The sequence below is a fragment of the Oryctolagus cuniculus genome, chromosome 3 (genome assembly GCF_964237555.1).
Source record: "Oryctolagus cuniculus chromosome 3, mOryCun1.1, whole genome shotgun sequence".
NCBI lineage: Eukaryota > Metazoa > Chordata > Mammalia > Lagomorpha > Leporidae > Oryctolagus > Oryctolagus cuniculus.
Window position 1 is genome coordinate 25,173,877 of NC_091434.1, and position 24,518 is coordinate 25,198,394.

General features: G+C 36.6%; 1 protein-coding gene across 2 annotated transcripts in view; it reads right to left on the reverse strand.

Annotated features, from left to right (window-relative positions):
- Positions 1 to 24,518, reverse strand: part of SPAG16 (sperm associated antigen 16) — a 1,190,570-nt gene that overhangs the window by 250,652 nt on the left and 915,400 nt on the right. For both annotated transcript variants that reach the window (XM_051849131.2, XM_051849132.2), the window contains exon 15: positions 7,352 to 7,478. In XM_051849131.2, coding sequence (XP_051705091.2) covers positions 7,352 to 7,478 — 127 coding nt within the window. The remainder of the gene's footprint in view (positions 1 to 7,351; positions 7,479 to 24,518) is intronic.

Here is a 24,518-nt window from a genome sequence, read left to right on the forward strand (position 1 = left end):
CCAGCTCCAGTAGGAACGCACAGATACTTCGGATGTTCCCTGCATGTAAAGGGCATGAGAAATATGGCAGTCAGTACTAGCATGATGCCCTTTCCCTTCCAGGGACAACTAGCTGACAAGCAATGCCAGCACGAGCATTCGGTCTTTGCATGCTTTGAGTTAAACATTATCAAACAGTCATTAATGGGAATATTTCCATATTCACAGCAAATGAATCATTTCTCCTAACAGAACTTATACGTATATATAAAACCAAATACTTCATACAATTATAACAGTGAGAGTCAGAATAACACAAAGCTTAAGATTGTACTCTCTAGAGTTAAACTGCCTGGTATTTGTTGGGCTTGTGAATGTCTCTATTTCTCAGTTCCCTCTTGAGCAAAAAAGGCGACAACAGTAACATCTCATTGACTTGTTCTGAGGATTAAATAGATCAATATATGAGCCAAGTAATTAGGATCAAAAGATGTTCGCGATGGGAGTAGACCCCAGAGTGTGGGTTACTATTGCCTCACTATGGAGGCAAACCTCTTCTGTATGCTATACCTCAGCAATTCTTTTCCTGAAAGAACCAGTTAGTAAATGTTTTGGGCTCTGCAGACATTTGGTTTCTGTTGCAAATACACACCTCTGCTGTTGTACTGTGAAGGCAACCTTGGACAATATATAAAGAAATGGACATAAAAACTCTGTTAAATTGCCTGAAAACAGGTCAAGTTGACCTAAGGGCAGTAGTCTGATATTTCTGCCCCCCTAATGTCCTTTTGAATTGCAAGGTTTAGACCCATGTGAGCTCCTGGGATTTTTCCTTCTGACCCTTCCAGTTGTCCCCTGGCCTTAGGCTGCCATAAAACTCATCCTTACTCAGCCAAAAACTGGAGGGTACTCTTTTTCCAGTGTACTTTGTGTGATTCTCTCATCAGTCCTGTGGTCTCCCCTGAAAACTACAGCTGCTTCAGCCTTGAGCATTGCTCTCCAGCTCCTCAACTCTGGGAGACGGCCAAGTTCCCCCTTGGATTCCCAGGCAGAACCCTGGGACAGTCCTAAATATCCCATTGCTTGCTCCCCCCATTTTGGGGATCACTGTTGGTTAGTATTCCATGTCAAAAAGCTATTGTTTCATGCATTTCACCATTTTTATTCAGTTATTTCAGGTAAGGGCTAAATCTGACTGGTCTCTGCTACGTCATCTTGGCTGGAAGTAGAACTCCCTGTAGATTTTTAATATTTTATATACCAGGAAACTTAAGTTCAGAAATGTTTAGCGATGTTTCAGCAAGCTGAGAAGATGGGAGAAAATTCTAAACTTTCCAGATGAGCACTCTCCACATGACACTGCTTCCATCACAGGGAAGTATCCACAGACTGACTTATAAATACAAAACACTGCAGTCTTTACTAACATAAAGTGATACATCAAATTTGAAGCAGAGATTTGGAGAGCAATTTTCATAGGTTATGAAAACTTTTGGGGCATAGGGGAGGTTCTGATACTTTTTATATTTTCCAATGGAGTCATTTTTTTCCTTCCTATTTTAGCATTTCTATTGTGGTTCTGCCTGTGGAGAATATTTAGGATTTTCTCCAAATGGTGGGAAACTTTGCCCATTTTAATGATCTGATCTGATAAAGCTTTCTACTGGAAAGTCCCCATCTGGCTCAAACCTCAGCTTCTGCATTTTCTGGGGATGTGACTTCTTTACAAATGTATTAGAATTACCTTTCACAAAGCAGGGAAATATTGCTAACCTACACAATCACAGTGAGATGAGAGATATGGAATGGTATATGTATAAATTTTCATAGTTCATTTTTATTACTTTCACTATGCAATTCCATTTAACATTTTCTGAAATAGCAATAAATTTTTGAATGGCAAAAACATATGGCATTTTGAGTATGCCAAGTGAGAGATATTACTTAGATAGTGAATATTTGCAAAAATTTGTAGCTTTATATTACCACGAGGCTCTCTGTTTAATGAGAAAAAACATTTATCCCTTTACAAATCCAAGGGTTATAAATACATACTATGATATGTTTATATCTATAAACACAGATAATTTGTGTTTGTCACAAGCAATGTATTTGCAAATAAAACATTATATAAATAATGCTGTGTCATATGCAACTCCTCTTTTATATGTAAGAGGTGGATTTCTTATAGCAACAGAAAAACAAATCTCTACGTGGTGATTCATATATCTTTAGATTCTTTGATGTTAAGTATACATATACACACATAATACTACATGTCACTCTAAGATTTAGAGAACCATCTAAATTATTTTTAATATTGTATGAAAATGAGATTTTGGCCCTTATTTCTGTCTATATGTACTCATTAGTATTTATGCTTTCACTAGAAACTTCCTATAGTGACATATAGTCTTTGGCATCTTACTAACACATGAACATTTTTACTTGTTTTCTTATCCCTACAATGAATGCGCTACCCTTTTGGACTCCTTCCAGCTCTGGGATGAAACATAGCAGATGACTATGCTAAGAGTTCTTTGTTATGGAATATCATTGTCGTTTTTAATCCACAACCACAATACAGCAAGACAGTTATCTCCTCCACTGTTTCTATGATGAAAGTGAGTTCAGGAGACTAACGATTGTGCTTTGTATCTAAAAGATGCCAAAGATGTCATCAAACCTAAGGGTTTGACTTAAGGCCTACATTCTATTTCTACACTTTTGGTTGTCAAATATTTCTGTAAAAAATAAATCTGTAAAATGATATGCTAGGGAATTTCAATTTTAAAAAAGATAAAGTACCATTCATTAGTAATATATAGTTTTAGGAATCTAAAATGAAAAAAAATTACTTATAAGGTTAATAAATAATGAGATAATTTTTGATATATATGAGAATTATAAATGAAAAGTTTTGGTAAAAGTTTCAACCTTTTAATAACATCTACTTCTCATTTATTGGTATATTCTACTGTATTCACAAGGACAAGAAATCCTTATTTATGAAGATAAATCATTGTATATGGAAACAGGTGCTCTTTTAAGTATACCTCATAGTCTCAAGATGCCCATCAATTAAAATAATTCAGAATCATATTTGTCTCTATGGTGACCTTTTATAGTATAGTATTACATAACATCATGATGACACTGCACACATGTTTTTGGTCTAAGAGCACAATTGGGACAGTCAACCAGTCTTGACTCCAGATTAGTTAAGTTGTGAGAAAAAAAAAGAACTCGGTATATAACAATGAAAAATTTAATTCTGTCACAGAATTTCAAAGAGGAAACATGATTTGGCACAATTAACTAACAAGAGCCTTCAATATATGTTTATTATATAACTAAACATGTCAATATACTTTTGCTGTTGTTGCAGATGATTTATTATATAGGCTGGTATTGGATTGCCACTAGGAATAAATGGAGACATTTTAAAATGTGTATTTTGAGCTCACTAAGCTAGGCTTTATTTTATCCTATATCAAGTGTTTTCATTATGTAGCTGTGTTCTAATTCCCTTCTAAACTGTACCCTTGGAAGTAAGTCCATAGGAATGTATGCAGAACTATACAGCTTTACAGTTACAAATTCCATTGTGGTCTGAGAAGATGCATGGCATGATTTTGTGAGTAGAGCCATTGATGTTAGAGTAGAGGCTATGATTACAAAAGAATGAGGCCCCAAGAGGGCTAGACACAGTCTAAAACAAAGGACAGAATCATTACTAGAGGACCTAAAAAAGGTGCTGTCTAAGCCACGAGTAAGATTTCCAATTAAGAGGCCAACAGAAACTAACAGAAGGGGCCTGATAATAACCTGGTGAGCTTTAAGGCCTTGCTGGTTATGAGGCCCAGATCTATCTCCACCTGGAGTACATCCTAAGGTAGGCGTGAACCTCCTTGGGAAGGCACCCTCATGACTTCCATTACCTAGCTGGCCTGGAAGGAGAGCTGAAATATCTTTTCCTGAACAAAGTTCCAAATAGATCCAGAATCCCTATCTTACTTCAGTTTTGGTTTGCACCTGACTTGCATTCTTCTTGACTCTCTTGAAATGAGAACCTAGTTTCTGGTACTTCCCTTTCTGATTTTCATTTCTCTATGCATGCGCTCATTAGACCTTGTGTTTGCTCTCCCCAGCTTCCTCAACTTTTAATACATCTCAACCTTTTAAAATGAAGAGTCATTGAGGACTTCCGCACAGAAGCACAGATTTCTCATTATTCAATGAGAAAAGCTTTATGACAGTAATTTCTTAATCACGCAGAATTAAAATTAATTATGGTATGTTCCTTGAAAAATTGGTCAAAGCAATGGGAAGGTCAGGTTGAATCTATACGCCCTCAGACTAATAGTGTTTTCATTAACAAGGTCCCTAGTTTATATTCTTTCATTTTTATGTTTCACATTATTTCTACTCTTAATTTTCTACTTTTCTTAATATTCATGTATTATCAGGAATATAGCCACTATGAAGAAAAACATATGTTTGTTGTGCTAAGGATTTCATTCACAGGCATGACAGAGAGAGATGCTGATATTTGTTTAAGATCAAGTTGATCAGACTGTACAAAGAAATTTTGGGGTGGATAGCAAGGGCAGTAAACAGCAAGGAGATATATTTCATAATGAAAATCAGATATATAACTATTACTAGTTGCACAGTATTTCCAAACACCATTTAACTTCTATTATTAGGGAGGACAGGCAAAAGTTCTAGAAGTTCAGAGTTCAAATTTAAAGATATGAAAAAATGAATGCTAACTCATGATAATAAGACAGGATTCAAGAGGCAAAATGTTCACAAAAGCCAAGTAAAAGTCCTTTAAAGCTATGATATCACTATGTAGATTTTTATATGTCAGAAACTCTAAATTGAAATAGTAATAAGTTTTTATAGCTCAAAATTGAACTCTCATAGTTGGGTCTTTATTATGCAATGGTTTTTAAAAAATATTTCTGGGACATGCTCAAGCTGACTTGCCCCAAATGGTAGAGTTAGAAACATACCAGGGGATTCCAATTCAATCCCATCAAGGTGGCATGTACCAATGCCATCTCACTATTCCAAGTGACCAATTTCAGTTCACAATTGATCATAAAGAAAGGACTAAGAGTCAAAGGGAGCACATAAACAAGTCTAGTACCTGCTAACACTAACCGATAGAATAAATAAAGGGGAGAGTGATCCAACATGGGAAGTGAGATACTCAGCAGACTCATAGAATGGCAGATGTCCTAAATAGCACTCTGGCCTCAGAATCAGCCCTAAAGGCATTCCGATCTGGCTGAAAAGCCCATGAGAGTATTTCAGGCATGGAAAGCCAAGACACTCTGGCAAAAAGATCTCTGTGAGTGAGATCCCAGTGGAAAGAACAGGTCATCAAAGAAGGAGGTACCTTTCTCTGAAGGTAGGAGAGAACCTCCACTTTGACTATGACCTTGTCTAAACAAGATAAGAGTCGGAGAACTCAGAGGGCTTCCATAGCCTTGGAAACTCATGACTGGAGCATAGGGAGATTACTGATGCCATAGACAGGAGTGTCAATTGGTAAAGTCAACAACAGGAGTCACTGTGCACTTACTCCTCATGTAGGATCTCTGTCCTTAATGTGCTGTGCATTGAGATTTAATGCTATAACGAGTACTCAAACAATATATTTCACTTTGTATTTCTATGGGGGTGCAAACTGTTGAAATCTTTACTTAATGCATACTAAACTGATCTTCTGTAAAAAAAAAAAAAAGAAATTATCAATTCCCAACTTGACTCTCACTGGGATTAAACATGACAATAGGTCTGATCTGATTTCATCATCATTTAAAAAAATCATCTATTATTTTTCACTTTATGTTTCTGTGTGGGAGCAAACTGTTGAAATCCTTACTTAATGTATACTAAGCTGATCTTCTGTATATTAAGATAATCGAAAATGAATCTTGATGTGAATGGAAGGGGAGAGGGAGTGGGAAAGGGGAGGGTTGTGGGTGGGAGGGACAGTATTGGGGGGAAGCCATTGTAATCCATAAGTCGTACTTTGGAAATTTATATTCATTAAATAAAAGTTAAAAAAAAGAATTCAAAAAAAATATTTCTGGCAGGCTACACATACCTTAATGTCAACAATATTACTGAATACAGTTTTAAAAGAGGTCGTTGTTGTGACTGTGCTTCATATGAATAATGGATCTGGAATGGTAACATGACTTGACTCTTGTTAAGAAAACAAACCACTTTAAAATTTCAGACATACACATGTACTTCAAAAAGTTCAAGGGAATGGAATTAAAAGATAAGCTTGTTTGTTGTAAAAAAAAAGTTTTGAAATCCATGCATATTTTTTTCCAAAACATGCATTTTCCATGAATTTTTTAAGATCCCTCATGTGATGGCAATATCAGGAAAACCAGTCTCAAGAAACCTACAATTATCTTATGTTTCTAGAATTACTTCTGGTATATTTATACTGTCAGGGCTACAGAATGAATATGGACTTTTTAAAAAAAATAATTTCCTTTATGAATAGTCTTTATTTCAACATCTAAAATTGAAGTTTTTTCCATCTCCACAAATTTGACCTAGCATAAGTAAGTCAAAGAGTTTTAAAATTCTCAAAACTTAAAAGTTTAAAATATGTATCACACTAAAAGATATTATTCAACAATGGATATACAATATTTATTGAACAAGCTCTATCATTAAAGATGCAGAAGCTACTATATCTTTAACCCTTTAAACGAATAATTAGAATTATTGTGTGGTTGTTAACAGCAATTAGTATGCTATTTATGACAGCAAAGATAAAATATTTTACCTGCTTGATAATATTTGTATCATTGAAGAAAATATACTACACACAATCAAATAATAAAGTTATAGAATACAGAGCACATAATTGCAACAATAAGATGAATACATATCTCAACTTAATTATAAAATCTAACCAATGTGTGGTAACTTATTAAATTATTAGAAGAGTAAAATTTCCCATTAACAGTTATTCAAATTTATTCTTACCAAAATTTGGTCTACACTTTTAGCATGTTGTCTTAAAAAATCCCAATCTATTTACCTTGGCTGGTGAGTCTAAGGGATGTAGTCTCCAAAGGGTTGCATGGTACTGTTAGAAAAACTGTGGTCTTTATTAGCACAAACTTACCTCTTTTGTTATTTCTTTCTTTAAATATATGAATAAAATCTCTTCATGACATAACAAAATATATGATACAAATATAACACAATACAATCTTAACAAAATTTTACATAAGAAGTATATTAAACATTTCAAAAGAAAAAAATTAATTGCAGAACATTTATTAATGGTATCTTTGTCGCAAATGTTATTCAAAAAGAATCCTACCTGATGAGTCAAAGTTCACCTCATTGCCAGAACTTGGGCCAATATCAATGGACACAACTGGTAAGAGCTTCCGAAAGTCCCATAGTTTTACAACCCCACAGGCATCACAGGATGCTATCATATGACCCTTCAAAATACAAAATAACATAAAAAATGAATATATATATTACACATATGTAAATATATATATTAATTCATTGGCAAAAGGTAAGATTTATAATTTCATTAAATCTGCCAAAACACATTGCTGGAAACTAAAAAAAATAGTCATTATATCTTTATGGTTGACATAAAATTATTATAAAAAGATACTTTTTTTTTTTAAAGAAAGTTGGAGTTACAGCAAGCAAGAAAGAGATCTTCCATCTTCTGGTTCATTCCCCAAATGACTACAATGACCAGGGCTGGAGCTTCCAAATCCAGGAGCCAGGAGCTTCTTCTGGGTCTTCCCTGTGAATGTAGGGGCCCAAGCACTTGGGCCACTCTCCACTGCTTTTCCATTTGCATTAGTAGGGAGCTGGCTGGGAAGTGGAGCAGCAGGGACTCAAACGTGTGCCCATACGGGATACTGGCACTGTAGATGGCGGCCTCGTCCACTACACCACAGAATCAACTCCCCAAAAATATTTTTTCTAAGATTTATTTATTTATTTGAAAGGCAGAGTTACAGGGAGGGAGGGAGAAAGGGAGAGAGGGAGAGAGAGATTGAGAATCCCCTGGTTCACTCCCCAAATGGCCGCAATGGCTGGAGCTGGGCCAATCTGAAGCCAGGAGCTAGGAGCTTCTTCCAGGTCTCCCTCATGGGTGCAGAGACCCAAGCACTTGGGCCATCCTCCACTGCTTTTCCAAATAGATTATCAGGGTGCTGGATAGGAAGTGGAGCAGTACGGACTTCAACAGGTGCCAATATGGGATGCTCATGCTGTAGATGGCAGCTTAACCTGCTATGTGCCACAGCACCAGCCCCATAACAATATTCTTAATATTTTATATCATATACTAAATTTTAGAAGATCATTTTAGTAACACATTTTGACTATTTTAATTACATAAGATACAAAAAATGTAGACACACAACTTCATGTAATTTGCCTATATATACACCTATATCATGAATATATTTTACTAATAAAAACTGTGTACATGAGCAAAATCAACAAAAATACATCTCACTATATATGCTCAGGTAGCATTGACAATTCATGCATCAGACAGATTGAAAAGGTAAAACAAAGGCAGGAAGACAAATGGACACCATATGAAGATTTTGACATAGAAAACAGACCAATTGAGATCAGGCAAAACCGACCAGAACAAAGCGGTGACTATTGTGATCCATTAGACAAAATTCTCAGTAGAAATATTTGGGCCTGTTTGGATGATTTGTAGTGGATGAAGGAAGAAGGTAATTTGACAAAGCCGACATCTTCATGCAGTGGGTTAAGCCCTCACTTGCTACACCATCATCCCATATCAGAGTGCTGCTTCAAGTCTCGCCTGCTCCACTTCATATACAGCTCCCTGCTGGTGAGCCAGGGAAGGTGGCAGAAGATGGTCTAAATATTTGCCTCCTACCACTCATGTGGAAAACCCAGTTGGAGTTCTAGGCTGATGCAAGATGTCTCCCTCTCTCTACCTCTCAATCTCTCTTTCAAATACATACACACATAAACCCTTTTTAGAAAGGGTCTTGGTGGAAAACAGGAGGAAGGGTGAAAAGATTCAGGTTTTCTAGAGAGAGGAGGGTATTGCCCAGTACAGTAGCAGCAGGCTGGATTCAGCAGGTGAGAGATCAAGGTCTGTCTCTGCTGCTTCCTCCTGGCATCTTGGGAAACGGCCACTGAGCACCAACTTCACATCAGGAACTAGATACACAGTGATGAATGAAAGAAGTTGCTGCTCTCCTACAACTCATAATCTACATTCACTGCCATCATTCTGTCATTTAGTTTGTACCCTGACAAACTGAACGAGTGCCGACCATAACAGAACCACCAAAAATGCTTTTAAGTCTATACACTGTTTCCAAGTGATATGCAGTTTCCCTTCCAGTTCCAGCTTAATGTTCTTAATGTCAAGTCAAAGACCATCTTCTCTTTTTCTTCCTAAGTTTTCTAAAATGGAAACGGTGGTAACTACTATTGTGCAATTTTCCTTATCTTTGTGAACATGTTTACACATTTTTTCTCACTTAGTTTTATCCTTTCTATAAAGAAGTGCATCTTAACAGTTCAAGTGGACTCTATCTTTACCTACACAAAACAATAATGTAAATTATGCCATTAGTTTTTAAAATTCTGTAACTGTTGTTACTGGCAAAGAAATAAAACAGTCTTATCTCTAATCTAATAAATGAGATGCTTCATATTTTTTATGACTTAAAAGGAACATGAAGAACTTGGAATGTTCTCAAATATGTAAACATGGATTGGAAGAATTGTGAGGAATCAATGACTTTGTTTTCAAAAAAAGGAAAAAAATAGTTCTTAGTATCAGCAAGGAATATTAATGCTAGAAATTAGAAAGAACTCTTTCCAAATACAAGGGTTTTCAATCATCTCTCTGAAGTCAAAATGAAACCTTTTTTTGGGAGCAGATAAATTTTAATCAGAATTTAATTTCGATGCACCTCTTGCCAAAGGTGTCTCGAGTCTGAATTAGACTATTTTAAAGTATACTTTATTTCACTGAACGCTAAATTTGAGGAGCTACACGAATATACAATATTTTCATCATGTTTTATTTGGTGAAATGAATATTTAAATTTTAAACAGATTTAAATACTTTTTATTTTTTTGAATGAGTGGCAGAGAAAGATGAGGGAAAGAGAAGAAGAGAAGAGAAGGGGACAGAGAGAGAAAGAGAGAGAGAAAGAGAGAAAATATCTTTCATTCACTTCTTTACACATATCATTTAGCCAGATTTTCTACTGTCTGTGTAATTTACAATCATAACGAAGTATACATTATGGTAAAACTGAATACCTATTAAGTGATAAAAATGACTTTGTGTGTATATTTGATAACTGAAAAAGACTTGGTAATGAAAAAATAATTTACTTATTTTCCAGTTAACAGGTGAAGAAGATGAACAATGTGTCTATGGATCCTACCTAAAAAATTTTATTTGTCTAAATTCTTCCATATAAGTTTTGGTATAAATATTAATTCTAATCCTGATTGTCCTGAATCATGTATGTGAAAGGAAGTAAGAGAAGATACTGAGAATCAAGAACCCCAAATGTGGAATATTCTCCAGGCCCTGTGTTCTTCCTCTTTCCATTTAGGCAAAATGGAAAGGTGCCTGCTGACCTTCTTGTTTCATAAAAGGGAACAAGCTGACTGCACTGCCGTTTATCTGCACAGAGGTCCCAAAGCTAGAAGAAGAAAGACAGGTGGAATTGTGATCTTAAAAAGAGTGAGGGCCCGGAGCATCTCTGCAACACAATTTGGTTATGTCATTAGTAGCAGCCTTGCTACTGAGAAAGGGAACACACTGCAAGTGTCTGCATTGAGCCTCGAACAGGCTCACATTCAGATCTGTGGTTGTTTCTGTAATACTGACTCTCCAGCACCAAGCACGTTGCCTACGCTATACTAGACATTCGATCTCTGAATAACCAAATGAGTGAATACAGTGGCAGCAGAGAGTAAATGCTGATAACTACATGCGATCTTTGTTCAGAAAACAATTTTAGCACAAAACTGAGTTATGCAAATTTATCAAAGTAGACAAAATGCACAGTTAAGATGAAAATTCATAGTCACCACTCATAACTGCCCTTGTTAAGTCTCTCCAGCACCAACTTAACGATTTTATAATGGGAAAGGCCATACAGACTTGAAGTTATTTTATCTTAAAGTAGAGAATTTAACATCAAACAAGCTAGTTTTATCTCACTTGCTGAAAATACACTGGAGAAAAACCTAGAAAAACGCATCAAGGATCACAAAAGTATTCATACTTTGGGAACTTTTAATGTTTCTTCTGAAATACATCACAGATTTTAAAGTTATGAAAAAAATTAATATGACACTATTTAGAAATAAAAAATACAAATATGTAAATTGTTTATAATAACCTAATATGGAAAAATAAATCTTGTGCTGTTGTAGATTTGGAAAACTACTAGAGGCACCATTTGTACAAAATTAATACAAACACTTACAGGGAAACAAGCAGACTGCTCTCTATCAGTACAGAGGTTTCAAGCATATTTACATATTGTAAAAAAAGAAAAAAATGAAATGCTAATGAGGTCATTTATAGTTCAGGTGATTAAGAACTACTTTCATAAACTAACAGTATTCCTTAGTATAACCATATATTATGAATGTTGAAGCAGAATTTATAAACTTGGGCATTAACATAAATTTAGAGTTGTCTACTTTTTAGGTAAATTAAGAAAAGTCAAATAGTGTTACAATTTTTACTACATGAGGAGTCTTTATATTGTAGAATATACTTCAAGAAAGAGAGAAGGCATTAATTTATCATGGAAAATACAGGCACAGTTTGATTGTACTTACACCTTTATCTTGCTGAGTCAGAGAGCAAGTTTCTTGATTCAACTCACTAGATTTTTTCCAACTTTTTTATAAGCATCAACTTAAAGAACATCAAATAAAAATATTTTTAAGTCTATGATATTGCTTCCTTTCTGCAAATATTCTTCAAGGATGAAGAACAGGATGTACGCGAGAATATTTCAAAAAGTTCAGTGGGATTCAGAGTTTATTTTATGCAAAAAAAATTTTTATCCATGACTATAAAGGGTACTCAAAAAGTTTAAGGAAATATTCTTGCATTGAAATAAGCTTACCTTTTAATTCCATTTGCATGAATATTCCCAAGTACTTCATGTGATATTCTTTTCTCACATTTATACATAATAGAAAAGTTAAATGAATGATTACATGACCACTATGTACACATTAGAAAACATAAACTCTGTCAGTGCAGATACTTTGCTTTGATTAGCAGTGCATTCTCATGACCTAAAGTAATATATAGTGATTTTCAATAAACAATTTTAGAATAAGTTATTATACTTTTGATGAATAATTATGGATCCATAAAAATTATAACTAAAGAATAATCAAATTCCTCAAAATCACAGTTAATATGTTATTCAAATTTCATTACCAGTTCTTGTACTTTTATGAGATTCAGAAGTATGTCATTGGTACCAGTACTGAACTCAGGAAGGGAATATATAACAGGTTACATAAAGAGCTTTCAGAAAGTTTAGCTTCGGGTCTATGGATATTTCTGTTACACTGAATGTCCGGCATTCAGCTGTTATTTGACCTTTGAATATATCACTGAATGGATGACTATAAAAGGAGTACAGAGCAGTCAATGTTGACTGGATGTGATTTAAAAGGATACTATTTTCAAAAATATAGAAATGTTGGGGATGGCATTGTGGCATAGTGGGTAAAGACACTGACTACAATGCCAGCATCCTGTATGGGCACCAGTTCAGTCCTGGCTGCTCCACTTCTGATCCAGCTCCCTGCTGATGCACCTAAGAGAGTAGTGAAAGACTGCCCAAGTACATGGGCCTCTGAACCCATGTGGGAGATCCAAAAGAAGCTCCTGGTTCCTGGCTCTTTCTCTCTGACTCAAATAAGTGAATCAATCTTTAAAAATATATAGAAATGTTAAATAAGCTAAACCTCAGGTGAAAGTGTTTTTTTTTTTTTAAGTCACAAGACTCAAAATCATACATTTGCATATTATGTAGTTCATCTTACAGCATACCTACAAACAATGTCATGGCAGATCCTCAAATCAAACATTAATTTATGTCGCACTATTCAATCACATATATTTTAGAATATTTTAAGAATTTATTGAAGGACTCTGGTCAAGATGGTCTTAAAATATAACTATGAACTGAGACAGTTGAAAAATAATAATACCTAACAGTTCTGGCACAATTATTATTTTCTGCTTAGGGTTTCCATATGTGTTTACATATATGGGGTATTCCAACAGAGAAACAAAAATGCCTATGGAATAAGTAATCATCTCTGTTTTATGGATGTGAAAATTGAGCTAAAGATGCTGGGTTATCTTGCCAAGAATCCACATAGTTAGAAGAGCAATTGCCAGACAGCCTTTGCAGCCACTAAGCTGTCCTATATCTCAAAGAGCAAGTTAGGCTAAAAAACTATTGTTGAAAGTTTAACATCTTAAACAGTTCAATGAAAGGAATCACAGGAGAATGCCCATTAAAGAAAATAAAACCTAAGTACCAAGCAGAGAGGAAGGAACAAGCCATGAGATCTGGGTTTGGAGCAGACCCTGATCATGCTAAACAAGCTTTGTGATAGATGAGATAAAAGCCAAATTACTGCTAAAACCACAGGCAGTATGAGGTTTTTTTTGTTTTGTTTTGTTTTTTTTTTTTTTTTTGGATTTATATATTTGAAAGACAGAGTGAGATAGAGATTGAGGGGGGAAGAGAGAGAGAGAGAGGGAGAGGGACATCTTCCATCCTCTGATTTACTCCCCAAATGGCTACAACAACTGGGGGTGGTCCAGGCCAAAGCTGGGAGCCCATATCTCTATCTGGGTCTCCCATACGGGAAGCAGGGGAACTTGGGCCATCCTCCACTGTATTCCTTGGCACATTAATAGGGAACTGGTTTGGAGGTGGGGCAGCCAGGACTCAAATGAGGAGTTTGAATACTATACAGCAGTCAAAAACAATGAAATCCGGTCATTTGCAACAGAATGGAGGAATCTGGAAAACATCATGCTGAGTGAATTAAGCCAGTCCCAAAGGGACAAATATGATATGTTCTCCCTGATCAGCGACAACTAACTGAGCTCCAAAGGGGAAACCTGTTGAAGTGAAATGGACACTATGAGAAACAGTGACTTGATCAGCCCTTGCCCTGACTTTTGATGAACAACTTAATACTTTATCCCTTTTAGTATTTTTTTGTTTGTTCTACTTAATACTATTGGTTTAATCCTGTAATTAATACACAGTTATTCTTAAGTGTTGAAACTTAACTGAAAAGTGATCCCTGTTAAATATAAGAGTGGGAATAAGAGAGGGAAGAGATGTACAATTTGGGACATGCTCAATTGGACTTGCCCCAAATGGTAGAGTTAGAAACATACCAGGGGATTCCAATTCAATCCCATCAAGGTGGCATGTACCATTGCCTTCTCACTAGTCCCAGTTCACAGTTGATCATAATGATGGGATTAAGAGTCAAAGGGATCACATAAACAAGACTAATGTCTGAAAATACTAACTGATAGAAAAAAAAAAAAAAAAGGAAGAGAACGATCCAACATGGGAAGTGAGATACACAGCAGACTCATAGAATAGCAGATGTCCTAAACAGCACTCTGGCCTCAGAATCAGCCTTTGAGGCATGCGGATCTGGCTGAAAAGCCCATGAGAGTATTTTAGGCATGGAAAGCCAAGACACTCTGGCAAAAAAAAAAAAAAAAAAAAAACCTAAATGAAAAATCACAAGTGAGATCCCAGTGGAAAGAATGGGCTATCATAGAAGGAGGTACCTTTCTTTGAAAGGAGACCTTCCACTTTGACTATGACCTGGTCTAAATATGATCAGAGTTGGTGAACTCAAAAGGCTTCCATAGCCTTGGCAACTCATGACAAGAGCCTAGGTAGGGTGATTACTGACGCCATAAACAAGAGTGTCAATTTGTTAAGTCAACAACAGGAGTCACTGTGTACTTACTCCTCATGTAGGATCTCTGCCTTAATGTGCTGTACATTGTGATTTAATGCTATAACTAGTACTCAAACAGTATTTTTCATTTTGTGTTTCTGTGGGGGTGCAAGCTGTTGAAATCTTTACTTAATATATACTAAACTGATCTTCTGTATATAAAGAGAATTGAAAATGAATCTTGATGTGAATGGGAGAGAGAGCAGTGGGTGGGAGGGAAGTTATGGGGGAGGGGCTTTGTAATCCATAAGCTGTACTTTGGAAATTATGTTCATTAAATAAAAGTTAAAAAATAAAGTAAACCTTGGCCTTCTCTAGGGCTATTTCAATGGTTAAAAACAAAAGAAATGGGCAAAGGACTTAAACAGATGTTTTTCAAAAGAGGAAATCTGAATGGCCAACAGATGCTTGAAAAAAAATGCTCAGGATCACTAGCCATCAGGGAAATGCAATTCAAAACAACAATGAGGTTTCACTTCACCCCAGTCATAATGGCCTGTATAAAGAAATCAACAAACAACAAATGAGATGTGGGGAAAAAGGCACACTAATCCACTGTTGGTGGGAATGTAAACTGGTAAAGCCACTATGGCAGATAGTGTAGAAATACCTCAGAAATCTGAATGTAGACCATATGACCCAGCCATTCCACTCTTGGGAATTTACCAGCGGGAAATGAAATCAGCATATGAAAGAGTTATCTGTACCCTCATGTTCATTGCAGCTCAATTCACAATAGCTAAGATATGCAATCAACCCAAATGTCTATGAATTGACCTCAGGATAAAGAAATTATGGGATATGTACACCACGGAATACTACATAGAGGTAAAAAAAGAAATCCTGTCATTTGCAAAAAAAAATGGATGCAAATGGAAAACATTATATTTAGTACAATAAGCCAGACCCAAAAGGACAAATACCAGGTGTTATCCCTGATTTTTGGTAAGTAATAGAGCACCTAAAAGGTAATCTATAGGAGTGAAATTGACACTTTGAGGTGTGATGACTGAACAGCTCTTGTCTTGACTGCTGAGGAATAGGTTTTTTTTTTTTTTTTTTTTTTATACTATTTGTTGAACACTTAGTGTAGGGTAAACTTATGTGGACAAAGTTAACTGAAAATAAGACTTAGTAAAAAATAAGAATGGATTCGGGGAGGGAGGAGGAAGGGTTGGAGAGTGGACGGGAAGGTGGATACAGTGGGAAGAACCGCTATGTTCCTAGAGTTGTATTTATGAAATACATGAAGTTTATATACCTTAAATAAAAGGTTTCTGGGTAAAAAAAAATGTGTCTCAATAAATCTTACTTAAGAAGTAGAAGAAAAAATGAAAGATTACCTTAAATTCTTTTTATTTTTTAAAAGGGGAAGAGGTCAACATTTTGGTTAAACAGGAAGGGCTGACACCTGCAGTGCCACCATCTCCTAGGAGCATCAGTTTGAGTCCTGGCTGCTTCACTTCCAATCCAGCTCCCTGATAATGGCCTGGGAAAGTTGTGGGAGGTGACCTGAGATCTTGGGCCTCTGCTACCCTTCATGGGAGACCTGGAAGAAGCTCCTAACTTCAGTCTGGCCCAGCCCTGGCCATTGTGGCCATTTGGGAAGTGAATAAGCAGATGGAAGACCTCTTTCTCTCTATGTCTCCTCCCCATACTCTGTTAACTGTACCTAACAAATAAATGAAAATAAATCCTTTTTTTTACTTTGTTTTTATTTTTATATGTTTGGAAGACAGAAAAAGACAAGGAAAGAGAAATTATGTCTGCTGGTTCACTCCCCAAATGCCAGCAATATCCAAAACTAGGGAAGACCAAAGCGAAGAGCCTAGAACAATCAGCAGTTCTTAACCTTGATGAAAAACTCTTGATTTTTCAATATTTGTACCTATCTTTATAGCTTCTACTTCACACTGTAGGATTTTGCGTCTTTCTTGGTAAAAAAAAATCATTAATTCTTTCTATATGTAAGTTTTTTAAAAAGATTTATTATTGATTTGAAAGACTTATATATAGAGAGGGAGACACAGAGAGGTCTTCCATTCTCTGACTCACTCCCCAAATGGCCAAAATGGCCCAGGAATCTCCCACATGGGTAGCACAAACCAACTACTTGAGGCATCTTGTCTACCTAATAGACTATTCACTAAAAGGAAGCCTAAGTCAAAGCATAGCTGGGACTTGAACTCATCCACTCTGACATGAGATGTAAGTCCCAAGTGACATTGTAACAGCTGCCCTAAATGCCCTCCACTTTAAAAAATGTATTTATTTACTTATTTAATTTTAAAGGCAGAAGGGGGAAGGAGAGGGAGAATTAAAGGGAGACGAGGAAAGGGAGAGGGAAAAGAGAACAGTGATGAAAGAGAAAACAGTTATCTACAATTGAAAGAAATTTAGAATGATAGCAAAATGGATGATTAAGTAAACAGAACAATGTCCATAATGCATGGGGAATAAAATTTAACCTAAAATGACCTTCTCAGACAAGCATTACTTTTGGACAAATGCATTCTCAGACAAAAACTAAAATTATTAGAAACCTATACATTTTTGGGCCAGCCTTTTGGATCACTGGGTTAATCAATGCCAGCATCCCCTGTAAGCACTAATTCAGTCCAGGCTGCTCCACTTCTGATCCAGCTCTCTGCTAATGCACCTAGAAAGATGTGGAAGAGGTACCAAGTGCCTGGGTCATTGACACTCATGTGGGAGACCCAGATGGAGTCCCAGGCTCCTAACCTAGGCATGGCCCAGCCCCAAGGGCATTGTGTGTGGGGAATGAACCAGAGAATGGAAGATCTCTCTGTGTGTGTCTCCCTCTCTCTCTATAAGTCTTTCAAACAATAAATATTTTTTTAAAAACCTACATATTTCATGGAAAGAATTAATGATTTTTTTTTACCAAGAAAGATGCAAAATCCTAAAGAAAATCTGAATCAGAAGCTATAATGATAGGCACAAATACTGAAAAATCAACCGTTTTTTCATCAAGTTTAGTGACCTGCTGATTGTAAAAGAGAGAATGGTCAAATCCAATCCTAACATCAAACCTAATTTAATCTTGATCTTAATTATCGACTTCACATATCATCAATGCATGTTAACCAGTTAAGCTGCTGCCTCTGAAGCTGGCATTCCAGGTGAGTCCCATCTGCTCCATGTGGCACATCTATACGAAGTTTATGGCTTTCAGCTCCTGGTTTCAGTCTGGTCTAGCCACAGCTATTGCAATCAGTTGGTGAGTGAACCAGTGTTTGCTCGCTCTCCCCCTCCTTCCCTTCCTCCCTCCCTCCCTCTCTCCCTCTCTCCCTCCCTCTCTCCCTAACTCTACCTTTCAATAAACAAATCTTTTTTTTTTATCTTTTATTTAATGAATATAAATTTCCAAAGTACAGCTTATAGATTACAATGGCTTCCCCCCCATAACGTCCCTCCTACCCGCATCCCTCCCCTTTCCCACTCCCTCTCCCCTTCATTTCACAGCAAGATTCATTTTCGATTCTCTTTATCTACAGAAGATCAGTTTAGCATACATTAAGTAAAGATTTCAACAGTTTGCTCCCACACAGAAACATAAAGTGAAAAATAATAGATGATTTTTAAATAATGATGAAATCAGATCAGACCTATTGTCATGTTTAATCCCAGTGAGAGTCAAGTTGGGAATTGATAATTTCTTCTTCTTCTATTTTTTTTTTTTACAGAAGATCAGTTTAGTATACATTAAGTAAAGCTTTCAACAGTTTGCACCCCCATAGAAACACAAAGTGAAAAATACTGTTTGAGTACTCATTATAGCATTAAGTCTCAATGTACAGCACGCTAAGGACAGAGATCCTACATGAGGAGTAAGTGCACAGTGACTCCTGTTGTTGACTTTACAAATTGACACTCTTGTTTATGGCCTCAGTAATCTCCCCATATATATATTTCAATAAACAAATCTTAAAAAAAAATGCAGGGGCCCAGTGCTGTGGTGCAGTAGGTTAATCCTCCGCCTGCGGCGCCAGCATCCAATATGGGCACAGGTTCTAATCCCAGTTGTTCCACTTCCAATCCAGCTCTCTGCTGTGGCCTGGGAAAGCAGTAGAAGATGGCCCAGCACTTGGGCCCCTGCACCCGTGACCGGAGACCCGGAGGAAGCTCTGGGCTCCTGGCTTCAGATTGGCTTAGCTCTGTCCATTGCGGCCAATTGGAGAGTGAACCAGCTGATGGAAGACCTTTCTCTCTCTCTTTCTTCCTCTCACTGTCTGTAACTCTGTATCTCTAATAAATAAATGAAATCTTTAAAAACATTTTTTAAAAGTGTGCAATGCATGAAATACTCAAAATAAGTTTTAAGAAATGAGAAAGAGGGGTGATGTTGTGGGCTTAGCAGATTAAGCATCCACCTCTGATACCAGCATCCCCTATGGATGCCAGTTCAAGACCCAGTTGCTCTACTTCCTGCCCAGATCCCTGCTATTGTGCCTGGGAAAGCAGTGAAAGATGGTAGCCCAGCCCCAGCCATAGTGGCCATTTGGGAAATCACCAGTAAATATTCTCTCTGTCTGTCCTTCTCTCTCTGTAACTCTGCCTTTCAAATAAATAAAAATAAATCTTAAAAAGAAATGACAAAGAAGAAATGTTATAAAGAACACACTGTATCACAAAGGTGTAATTACATTAGAAACTAAAAATGACACTAATGTTCAAATCCGTTTAAGGGTCGGAACTGTGTCATAGTAGAGGGGACAGAGCAGTGGCATAGCAAGTTAAACTGCTGCCTGCAATGCTGGTATTCCATATGGGTTCCAGTTTGATTCCTGGCTGTTCCACTTCCAGTTCAGCTCCCTGCTAATACTCCCGGGAAAGCAGCAGAAGATGGTTGAAGTACTTGGGTCCCTGTAGCCCTGTGGGAGGGTTGGAAGAAGCTCCTGGATTCTGGTCTGGTCTGGCCCAGTTCCGGCCCTTGCAAGCATTTGGGGAATGAATCAGCATATGGAAGATCTCTCTGTCTCTCCCTCTCCCTCTTTCAGTAACTCTGCCTCTCAAGTTAAAAAAAAATCCTTTTAAAAATTATATTTCAGAGGCTTAAAAAATCACAATATAAATTTCATATTTAGAATTAATTGAAATTAAGGAATTCATATTACAATTGTTGAATTAAGCTAAAGCCAATATTAATGGAAATGTATGATTCGATTTGGATGTTAAAAAGAGAAATTTAAAATAAATATTCAAGTGAAGATGCTTTTTCTAGAGCAGAAATTTAAAAGGTAGAAAAATAATTAAAATGAGAGAAGTTTATAGAAAAAAATTGTTTTTTAAATTTTTAAAACATTCATTTGAAAGTGAGAGTTAGAGAGTTAGAGAGAGAGAGAGAGAGAGAGAGAGAGAGAGATTTCATCTGCTGGTTTACTCCCCAGGTGGCTGCCATGGCCAGGGCTAAGCCAGGCCAAAGCCAGGAGCCAGGAGCTTCATCAAGGTCTCCCACATGGGTACAGGGGCCCAAACAACTGGGCCATCTTCCTCTGATTTTCCCAGGCCATTATCAGGGAGCTGGATCAAAAGTGGAGCCTCTGGGCCATGAACAGGTGTCCATATGGAATGCTGGTTGAACAGGTGGCGGCTTTACCTGTTAGGCCACAAATCTGGCCCCTAGAAATAAATATAAACAAAGCAGTTAAAATAATAAAAGGAGATGGGGTGATAGCCAGAGAGAGACCTTGCATTTGCTGGTCTGCTCCCCAGATGTCCACCATAGCCAGGGATGGTATAGGCCGGGAGAAAGCCAGGAGCTAGGAACTCCACCTGAGTCTCTTATATGGGTGACAGTAACCCAAGAATTTAGGTCATCTCATGCTGCCTCCAAGGAACATCAGCGAAAAGCTGGATGGGAAATGTGAAGTAGTCAGGGCTTTTTTAGAACCAGGCATTCCAATATATGATGTGGGCATCCCAAGTTGTGGTTTAATCTGTGGTGCCACAACACCCATCTATAGAAAAAAATTAAGAAGTCAATGGCTTAGATAAATGTTGCATAAATGCTTTTCAAATTCTCGCAACATGGGTGAAAACATGAAAATAATTGTTGATCAATAAATATATATACATTTATACATATATATACAAAATCAAACTGTAACATATAATTATATGACTAAACTACCTTTTAGCTATTATAGTGACATTGCCAAAGACTATTAATGACAAGGAAAACATGTGTATGTTGTTTAATAAAGTGAACAGCATCGTCAATACTGTATGACACACATATACAAAGAAGTAAATCAGAAATGGTTACCTTTAGGTGTTAAGATGATTCATTCTAATTTTTACTTATTCTTTTTTCATTTAAAAATTCAGATTTCATGACATTAGCTAGCACACATTAATTTTTACAAGTATAATCAGAAAAAATGTAGATCAATAATATAATCATAACATCATCAACATTAGCTGTCAAGTGAGCTAATTTTCATTTTTGGAAACTCCACTAGGTACAATGGGCAAGACAGAGGGGTCATCAAGCCAATGGCAGAAACATTAAGCCCCAGAAACATCAGCTGCTTTCGATATGTGAAGGTAATGACCTGCAACTTGGTATTAAGGTATAACTATAATAAAATGTTTAGGCTCATTAGGAGGAAAATTAGTATTTCAAACATTTTTAGTACTGATGCATTAGCATGTCTCTTAGGACAGGCCTGTTCAGCATTAAGCAATAGCTCATTACACCATTTCCTCAGTACCCTAATGGCACAAATAAGGCAATGAAATTATGGAAGAAAGAAGCTAAAATTTGGCAGTGCTTAAGGAGTTCAACACTACAGGAGGGAATATAAAAGATTGGAAAGAGGGTTTGAAGTTATGGCTCAGCATGATAAAGCCCCAGCCTGCAGTGCCAGCATCCCATATGAGTGGTGGTTCGAGTCCTGGCTGCTCCATTTCTGATTCAGCTCCCTGCTAATGCTCCTGGGAAAGCAGAAGTGGAGATGGCCCAGGTCCTTGGCTCAGGCTCCTGGCTTCGGATTGGCTCAGCCCTGGCCGTTGCAGCCATTTGGGGAGTGAACCAGCAGATGGAAGACCTCTCTCTCTCTGTCTCTAGCTCTCTCTGTAACTTTGTCTTTCAAATAAATCAATCCTTAAAAAAAAATAGGACAGAATAGATAAGGATTTTATTTTTTGGTATTGACTTCTTCCCTATACCTTTATCATTATGTCAGATAATTATTGCATCAGCAATCATTAACCATGAATATGGGCTTGGAAATTTCAAAAACATTTACTTGACTGGTGAAGAACACAACATCATATTATATAATCACAATAATCTTGTTCAAATTGATTTATATGCATTTATATGCATTTCTCATTCAATCCTTGATCTCTATAGTAAGGTATAAATCACCCCATTTCACAGATGAGAAAACCAATACAATTGTCCCAAAGTTCATTTAGTTAGTAGAATACAGACCCAAGATTCCAATCTTGGCACTCTGACACTTTCAAACTCAACAAGGACAACATTTTACATGACTTTGTTTGGATGTTTTAGAGAATGGAAACTCAATTATGTGCTTGAAGAACACATTCTATTATTAAGGTGGAAAACAGCAAAACAGCTAATAAAATATAAAGAGAATATTAACATGTATAAACAAAGAAGAAATTGAGCCAGCAGGTGTTTAAATTTAAAAGTTAGAAGAGTAATCAGAAATAGATGGAGGGATGGGCATTGAGATGCAGTGTGTTAAAGCCAGCACTTGGGACTCTTGCAACTCAAGTTTAAGTGCCTGCTCATGTTTAAGTCCTGAATACTTCATGCTTATGATCCAACTTCCTGTAATGTACCTGGGAGGCAGGGGATGATGGCCCAAGTACTAGGGTTTCTACCACCCAAGTGAAAGTCTCAGATTGAATTCTGGCTCTTGGCTTTTGGCTGAAGCATGACATATCCTTAGCTGTTGTGGGTACTGTGGAGTGAACCAGCTGATGGAAGCTATCACTCTTGCTCTGTTTTTCCCTTGTCTGTCATTCTGCCTTATAAATAAATTAATTAATTAAAAATAATTTTACTCCAAAAAAAAGAGACAGTGTATATGAGAGAACAAATATTATCTTAGCTGTATTATGCCCCTGACCTGAGCCAGGAGGAAGGGATACAATGGATATAAGCCCTCAGTAACCTTATGGTTGATTATTAGAGAAAAAGAAATAATCAGTCAATTATAATACACATACGAGTTAAATACCAGAAGAGGGTCAAAGGGTGTTTAGAGTCCAAACTGAACATGTAAGCAGACACTGTAGCATCTAAGAAGGTTTCTTCTAGGAGGATAACCCTCAAAGATGTTCATCAGCTGAATGCATTTCTGGAAATGATAATATTTCAGATACATCAGCATTATGAAAATGTTACTGAAGAGACAGCAGGAGAGCATCATTTGTACCGAAAATAGTACAATGTCAGAGTGCAAGAACAGAAACTAACATATTACTCCATGGAAAAATGTGAATTTATGATGAGGTTAACAATGTGTAAAAATTCTGAGTTTTTGGAGCTCAGAGTCAGGAATGAGAATTTCACTTATGATTTAAAAAGTTGTTATACATTTTGAACATAAATGTTGATATGTTAAAGAAAATATTGAAGACCAGTACTCAGTGAGTTCAACAGATACTATCAAATACAAATTCTGTCTCTGAGACTCAGAAACAAATATACACTGCTGCCCTGTGGTATTCTAGTTCATCATAAATCCAAGCAAGAAGTTGACCAACTCCAGGAAAATTTGTCTCAACCATTAGATAAAATTTATTGAGTGTGTGGGTATTTGGCACTGTTTTAAGTGGTAGATTTTTAAAATATATTTATCTATTTGAAACATAGAAATAGAGGGAGAAAAAAAAAATGAAGGATAAAAGGAGAGAGATATCTTCACCTATTGGTTCACTCTCCAAATGGCCACAACAGCTAGATCTGGTGTGGCTAAAGACAGGAGGCAGGAACTCTATCCAGGTCTACCACGAGGTGGCAGGGGCCCAAGTACTTGGGCCACCTTCTATGCTTCCCCAGGCACACTAGAAAGAAGCTGGGTCAGAAGCAGGGTAGACGGGAATCAAACATACACTGCAGTATGGAATACATTTGTCCTAAGTGGTGGCTTAACCGCTATACCACAAATACAGATCCCTTAAGTAGAATCTAAGGAGTGAAACAAACAAAAAACAAAAACAAACAAAAGAAAATACAAGTCCAGGCCTCATGAAACTTGTAGGCATCAGGGAATGACTATACAGTAAGTTAAATAAAGCAATTAAATATGTGGAAATAAAATATGTAGAATATTAAAGCAGTGACAGAGTTTTTTTTTTTTTTTTGACATGCAGATAAGGAATGGATGGCAGAAAGACTGTTGCTATGTCAATAGTTGCAGATGGGGTCTTATTAAGAA